The sequence below is a fragment of the Vipera berus genome, assembly GCF_964194415.1.
Source record: "Vipera berus genome assembly, chromosome: 4".
Taxonomy (NCBI): Eukaryota; Metazoa; Chordata; class Lepidosauria; order Squamata; family Viperidae; genus Vipera; species Vipera berus.
Genome location: NC_138206.1, coordinates 18394778 through 18402394, shown reverse-complemented (window position 1 = coordinate 18402394; position 7617 = coordinate 18394778). Strand labels below are relative to the sequence as shown.

Genomic DNA, 7617 nt, shown 5'->3' with positions numbered 1-7617 from the left:
AAACAACACACACACAACCACCACCGCCACCGCAGCGCGGTCGGGGAGAAGATGCGGGGGATGCATTTTTAGGGTGCGATTGCAATGTGGAAGAATTCATTCATTCATTCATTCGTTGGGCCTGCTTCGCGGGTGATGCTTGGTCCAGTTTTAAAATTAGAAAAAGGAAGCGTGGCGCGAACCCGACATCATTAGCCAGCCACACGTGCTAGGTTAGAAATCGGGAGAGGCGAGTTCTCTTCCCCGCTTACGCACGAAGCCAGCTTGGGTGACTTGGTGCCAGTCGCTCTCTTTAACCCTGGGAAGGAGGCAATGGCGAATCACTCTGAAAATCTTGCCAAGAAAACTACATAGCACAGAGAGGGAAGCGGGGAGGGGGGGGCGCCAATCAACTCGCACTTGTATTTGTGAGTTGGTGTAAAGCTACCGTCATTTCCAGAGGAATTAGACTGGAAATCAAAAGCTCAGCAGCTTCCCTCCCCCCCCCCCAAAAAAATCTGTGGCCTTCCAGAACTGCTGGAATTGCACTTTTTAGAAGCTCGAGACCGCAGAGGATGCTTGTTGAGTTTTAGTCCAGAGGATTCTGAAGGTGACAGATTTAGGAAAAATCGCTCTAGAAGTCGAAATACTTCCCCATGAGCTTTGACGGGCTGTTCTTTTCAGACACGAGGAATATTGTTCAGACAGGTGTACAGTATATTCATTTCGGTTATAGGAAGCGACTGAAGGGGGCATATTTGAGTCAAACAGAAAAGGACTGCAAACTCAAAAGGTATTAACAGTTACAATTTCAGTGCAGTAAATTGTTACCGAATAATGTGGTAGAGCTCACTCCCAAGGAAAATGCCTGGATAGTATTGAAGAGTATTTGATATTATTGCTAAAACTGCTACATTTTTATTACGTTTATTTTAATGATCATTTATGTCCTCTGAGAATTAGAAGAAAACTTGCCATCCCTGCAAAACTGCTGAGTTCATGTGATTCATCCAAATGGTGGATGTACAAAGATTTGAAAGTTGCTTATTCTAGCCAAGTTCTCAAATGAGACTACTAAATTAAATTTTCACTGTATTTCTTTGGTTATGAAAATGGATAGTAGAAATCTTCATTTAGTTTTGTGTGCTTATGTTGTACCCAAGTAATTCTGAAATGCAAAATGTGCATTTCTTATACTTATCAATCCTAATATGTATTATTTAAGTGTCAGGTTTTATGAATTTAGAGCTTAGGATATTAACAGAATTTTGTGACTGGAAATAAGTAATCAATGGGGCTCTTTTTGAAAGAAGCTTTTAGTCCTATGGTATTTTGTTTTAGCAGACGAGAGTTCTTTACTGCAATAACTACAGTAGGAGTCATCAACGGAGAAGGTATAGTTTTTATTAATTTAGCTGCATGTCCCAGTAAGAAGCCCAGAAAATAATATGGCCTGCTAGATTCTGGCACATTTCTATGGCTTCCATAGCTAACTAATAGCCAAGATTTTGCTTGATAAACAAGATTTAAAAATATTTTGCTTTCATTAAATACATTATTATATATATTTACTACGCAAACATGATGCAATCATAGACCTAGTGCAAAGAGAAAAACTACAGTGAAGTGAAATATTCAATGATTACTTCTACTGTATTATTTACTGAGTAGGGCCACCACATCTTTGTCTCCATTTAGTTATTCCTATGAATTGGTACATCTAAGCTACCAGGAATATAAAGCTTAATATATGTGGTTTTTTGCTTAATGATCCAGAATAGAAGATCAGAGATTTATAATTTATAATTGCTTTATTAATTTATAATTGCTGTCTTATTTAAGAGTGATCACTACTGTAGTTTAAATGAGAAGCCAAATTTTACTGACATTAGTCAAATGAGAAAATATTTAACATAAATACCAAGTCATAATTCTCTAAATTTCTAACATGATTTTATGACCATGTGGCCATTACTTTTATGTATGAGCCTGCTGTTTTTTTAAGTGTCTATGTCCTATTTTTGTTTTCAGCTTACTGCAAAACTACAGGACCAGTGCAGTTCCATTTTTCTATTTCTTGTTTTTTCATCTTGTAATTATTCCTCTATCAGAGAAGGTTTTGTTTCCTACAGACTCACAGTGTAGGAGATTCAGATATAGATAACTTATTATCTAATTGTCACAGACTGGAGAAAATCACCAGCAACTATCTCTGAATGTGGACACAAAAGAATATAGATGTATAGATGTTAAATAAGTTAATGTTATTTAATACTAAATAAATGACAGATATTTGTTTAATTTCAGGATGGGCTAAATCTGGCAACATACAGAAGCCATGTATGTTAATACAACAGTTCAGAATTCTGGTTTAATACTGCCCTAAACCATTACACTGAGATAGTCATTCTTGGCTTAGATTTGGACAGGGCTTGAATACTGTCACAAAGAGGTGGGAAAAGAACATAAACATCTAATATTTAGAACTCAATATTCTGAAAGTATATCGGAAGTAGTTAAAATCAGATCATAGAGATGATTTTCATAATTAGCTATTTGCAGAGAAACAATAAAATTGCATTACTATTTATATTAACCTAACAGGGAGCCCCACTGAATTCAGTGGAGTTTATTTCTTAATAATAGTAAATAGGATTATGTTGTTAGTTAATTGTTCTTCCAGCAAAATGCTTCTGGACTGGAATGTGTTAAGTCATAAAGCAATACAGATATTTCAGTATCAGTGAGCTACAGTGTAATTCTCCATGGCATTCGAGTCTTATAAAAGCATTCTAATTTCAGTACTGAACCCCTTCTTTGTTTGTTATTTTATCCCTGGATTAGCAATATAGGCAAAACCTAGGTACCAGTGAAATTAGAATTTCCATATTTTAATTTGATTATTTAAAATATAAATACATTACCGTGATTTATATGGAGGGTACTCCTCAATACGTCAGGTTTATTCACAGTAATTTGTTATGAAAATAATTATGTTTTTAACGTGTATATTATGTCCCTTCACTAGTAAAAGATCAAGGAAGCCATGGACAACCAACATAATCCCAATAACACCCCAACCTGCAATGGAATTTCAGCTCATGACAAGAAAATCAGTTTTTTGGTAGCTGAAGATCATGGTCAGAGAATCTTAACTGTACTGCAAAGCTTCAGAGCTCAAAACATATTTTTTGATTTTAAAATACTTGTAAAAGATGAAGCAATTCCCTGCCATCGTTGTGTACTAGCAGCGTGTAGTGACTTTTTCAGGTAAATCTATTTCTAACTTGGCTCCTTTACTACTGTAGTTAAAACTGACTAAAAACTAAACAAGTCAGCCCATGCAATTTTTTTTTTTTTATTTTTTTTATTTTAATTCCATTTATATCCCGCCCTTCTCCGAAGACTCAGGGCGGCTTACAAGCTTAGCAGTAGCCTTCATTCTATGTATATGCCTGCTTATTAGGGCTTTCACACACACCCCAAGCGGCATTAATACAAAGTCAGCTTAATTGCCCCCAACAATCTGGGTCCTCATTTTACCTACCTCGGAAGGATGGAAGGCTGAGTCAACCTTGAGCCTGGTGGGATGCGAACCTGCACTAATTGCAGGCAGCTGGTGTTACTTAAGGAGGCATTAGCCCACTGCTCCACCAAGGCTCCACCAATTCAAACTGTAGAATTCTTTGATACTGACTTATACAAATTACATAAAGTTGCATATATTAAAAAAATCAATAATTCAGTTACTTGAAAAATTGCAAGGATTTTAAAAGTATTTGTTCATTTTCTGCGGTCTTATTCCAGGCTATTTAGAAGCCCCATTGAATTCAAAGGGACTTCCCATATATGCCTGTAGATCAGGGGTGTCAAACTCAATTTCATCGAGGGCCGCATCAGCATTGCAGTTGCCCTCAGGGGGCCAGGTGGGTATGGCCAGGGTGGGCGTGGCCTACTGGGTGGGCGTGGGTAGAGTGTGTATGGCCTACTGGGTGGGTGTGGCAAGCTCTACATCGTTTGCATCAAGGGTGCCTATGGGGGCCTGGGCAGGAGTGGGCCAGATCTGAGGGTCTCTGGCAGAAGGAGGGTCTCTGGGCCAGGACCAAGTCAGTGGGGGCCGTTCCCTCAATGTTTCCAGGATGGCTTCGCGGGCCACATGAAACCACTTTGTGGGCCGGATCCGGCCCCCAGGCCTTGTGTTTGACAGGTCTGCTGTAGATGATTGTGCCTTTGTTGTTAAGATAACATGATGCTTATACTACATAAAATCAGCAAGTATGTATACTGAGAACGATACTGATTTATCTCATTTGAGTTCTGGGATTTTTTTTTCCTGATTGAAATTGTATGAATATTGGTAATGGATGACAAAACATGTTAATTTTCTATATTTTAATTACAGGGCTATGTTTGAAGTTAACATGAAAGAAAGAGATGATGGGAGTGTTATGATAAGTAATTTAACACCCAAGGCAGTGAAGGCTTTTCTAGATTATGCTTATACTGGAAAAACTGAGATAACAAATGATAATGTGGAAATGTTCTTTCAGCTGTCCTCCTTCCTTCAAATTTCACTTCTTTCAAAAGCTTGCAGTGACTTTCTAATTAAGAACATCGATCTTGTTAACTGTTTGCAACTGTTATCCATTTCTGAAAGTTATGGCTCCACCAAGCTATTTGAGCATACACTTAAGTATGCCCAGCTGCATTTCTCCTTGCTTCTCCAATCAAATGATTTATTGGAAATGAATTTTGAGATACTGCAAAAATGTATAGAGGCTGATGAGTTGAATGTACCAGATGAAGAATCTGTGTTGAAAGCTGCCTTTTGGTGGACAAAACATGACTTAGAAACAAGGCATAAATATCTTCTCCATTTGATGAAGAAAATCAGATTACATCAGTTACCTGAAAAAACATTGCAGGATATTTTGCTCTCAGAGGAACAGTTCCTTAAAGCTACTAATTGCTTAGTAATAATCAAGGAAGCAATTCAAAATGTACAGAGTTTCAGTGGGCTCTTCCCAGATCCTCGCCCATCAACTACAGAAAAATACATACTGGTTCATAAAACTGAAGAAAACAAAATGAATCAACATACATTTTGCTATAATATTAAAACTGATCAGTGGAAAGAACTGATGAACATAAATATATTTGATCTACCTGGATCAAGTTTATCTAGTTATGGTGAAAAAATATTTATAACTGGTGGATGTAAAGGTAACTGTTTCCGGACTATTAGACTTCATATTGCTGAAACGTTTCATGATGCCACAGATCAAACTTGGTGTTACTGCCCAGCAAATGATAGCTTTTCATTAGTATCTGCCATGAAGAAGCCAAGGACAATGCATACGTCTGTTGTGACTTTAAATCGTTTATATGTAATAGGAGGGAAGACAAGGGCATCTCAGGATATCAAAAGCCTTTTGGATGTTGAGGCATATAATCCCGTGTCTAGAGAGTGGAAATCTGTGAGTCCATTACCAAGGGGCATCTACTACCCAGAAGCCAGTGCCTGTCACAGTGTAATATATGTGCTTGGTTCTGAAGTTGAAATTACAGATGCCTTTAATCCATCTCTTGATTGCTTCTTTAAATATAATGCTGCAACAGATCAGTGGTCTCAGTTAGTAGCAGAATTTGGGCAATTCTTTCATGCAACTTTAATCAAAGCTATTCCAGTGAACTGCACTTTATACATTTGTGATCTTTCTACTTACAAAGTTTATAGCTTTTGTCCAGAGACCTGTGTCTGGAAAGGAGAAGGCTCTTTTGAGTGTGCTGGTTTTAATGCAGGGGCAGTTGGAATAGAAGATAAAATATACATTCTGGGTGGAGATTATGCTCCTGATGAAATAACTGATGAAGTGCAGGTCTACCATAGCAGTAGATCTGAATGGGAAGAAGTTGCGCCTATGCCAAAGGCCCTTACTGAGTTTCATTGTCAGGTGATTCAGTTTAATAAATTCAGGGATCCATGGTTGCAAAAACAATGTGATACAAACAATTATACGTGAGTACCTAATTTCTCATGTATTTTCTCTTTATTATTTATTTATTAAACTTGTTTGCTGCCCATCTTAGCCACGATGTGATTTTAAGGTAACCAAATATTAGGGTTCAGTCTACCAAACCATATTTTCTCTTAAGACACATCTTTTGAATTTGGATGATCTGTGTTTTAATTATTATTATTTATTAAATTATTAAATTATTAATTAAATTATTGAATTTATATGCTAATTGAATCTCAGTGATTGAGTTCCTTCCTTCTCTAGATAAGGTCTGCCTAATGGTTACCTACTTTTAATATTAAGAACGTTTTCCAAAAAAAATTGGGGGGCCAAGAACTGATTTAAAAATTGCACTAGATAACTTGTCTTCCAACTTCTACAGATTTATTTAAAATGTCATCCACAAGCTGAATACATTTCAGATTACTAATTTCAGGAATAAAAAGATTAGTATTATAGTATAAATGTGCACATGTATCTGTTTGTATATGAATGATTCATACTTTAAATAGTGGGAGAAAACATTACAACCCATAAATAGTGGGAGAAAACATTACAACCCATAACATGCAAATTCAAGAGTTGTGCTCCATGCATTACATAATTGGCTGTTGCTGTTACGTTTATTTTTCCTTTCTTTCTTTGAAGTTATAAAACTGCATTTTTTTCCAAATAAAGTCACAATATATTTCATAACCTGTTTTTCTACTTTGTTTACATTAATAACTTCTGCAGCAATTTCCTATTGAGGCAACAGTGTATACATAGAATGAAGGCTATTGCTAAGTACATTTGATTTGTGCTTAGATTGTAAGCCGCCCTGAGTCTTCGGAGAAGGGCGGGATATAAATGGGATTAAAAAATAAAAAATAATAATTTGAACCCCCCCCCATCCTGGAATTTATTCTTAAAATAAGTATGCTCTTCATTTGAAGGATTTTTCATCTTAAATCTAAAGAAGAAAATTGGTGCAATAGAAAAACTAATTTATTACAAATTATTTTATATACCACTAAGTTGTCTTTTCAATATAATCAAGACAGAAGGGAATATTTCATAATTGTAATTACTGAATTTCAACATATTTTCTCTTTCATTGCTATCAAATACTATTAAAGTTCCTCTAAATCATTGTCATTTATTTTAAATGTATTAGTATAAATTACAGTTCAATTTCTTTTGAGGAAAGTGATTGAATCAGTAAAATTTATCCTAAAGGCTAGTCTATTCTTCCTCAAATTATATAGTCATTGTAATATAGACCATGAATTGTCAATTCTCCATGCTGCTCATATACTGCACATTCCATGTGCTGAAAATAAGTAGGATTATACCATACATTGTATAAAAGAGAAATATAATTTGTTCTTGGAATCTTATTCTTAAATATGGTCTTGAGTAAGCGCCGCTGACCCCAGTTGGACATACTCCTGAGAAAACATTTCAAGGAATCAAGTACAACAAAATAATTTAGGAATCAAGATAGAAACCATTAGAATGTGATAATGAGTCTTACATTAGATAAGTCCCAAGAATTTGGACGTGTTATATAGGTTGGTTGTTCTTTTTCCATGACATCAAAAAACACTTCAGAAAATTTCATCACATTTAAAGCAGT

The 7617-nt window shown here is 35.9% G+C and overlaps 1 protein-coding gene across 1 annotated transcript; it reads left to right on the top strand.

Annotated features, from left to right (window-relative positions):
- The first annotated feature begins 3020 nt into the window (after positions 1 to 3020).
- On the top strand, positions 3021 to 6814 carry KBTBD3 (kelch repeat and BTB domain containing 3). The gene is made up of 2 exons (XM_081326679.1): positions 3021 to 3249; positions 4382 to 6814. The coding sequence occupies exons 1-2, from the start codon at positions 3026 to 3028 to the stop codon at positions 6000 to 6002; spliced, it is 1845 nt and encodes a 614-aa protein (XP_081182805.1). The 5' UTR covers positions 3021 to 3025; the 3' UTR covers positions 6003 to 6814.
- Positions 6815 to 7617: the final 803 nt, after the last annotated feature.

Excerpts from the sequence above, each read along its gene's own strand:
- KBTBD3 (XM_081326679.1), top strand. The coding sequence starts at position 3,026 with ATGGACAACCAACATAATCCCAATAACACCCCAACCTGCAATGGAATT. Across the intron at positions 3,250-4,381 it reads GCGTGTAGTGACTTTTTCAG|GGCTATGTTTGAAGTTAACA; the intron begins GTAAATCTATTT and ends TTTTAATTACAG.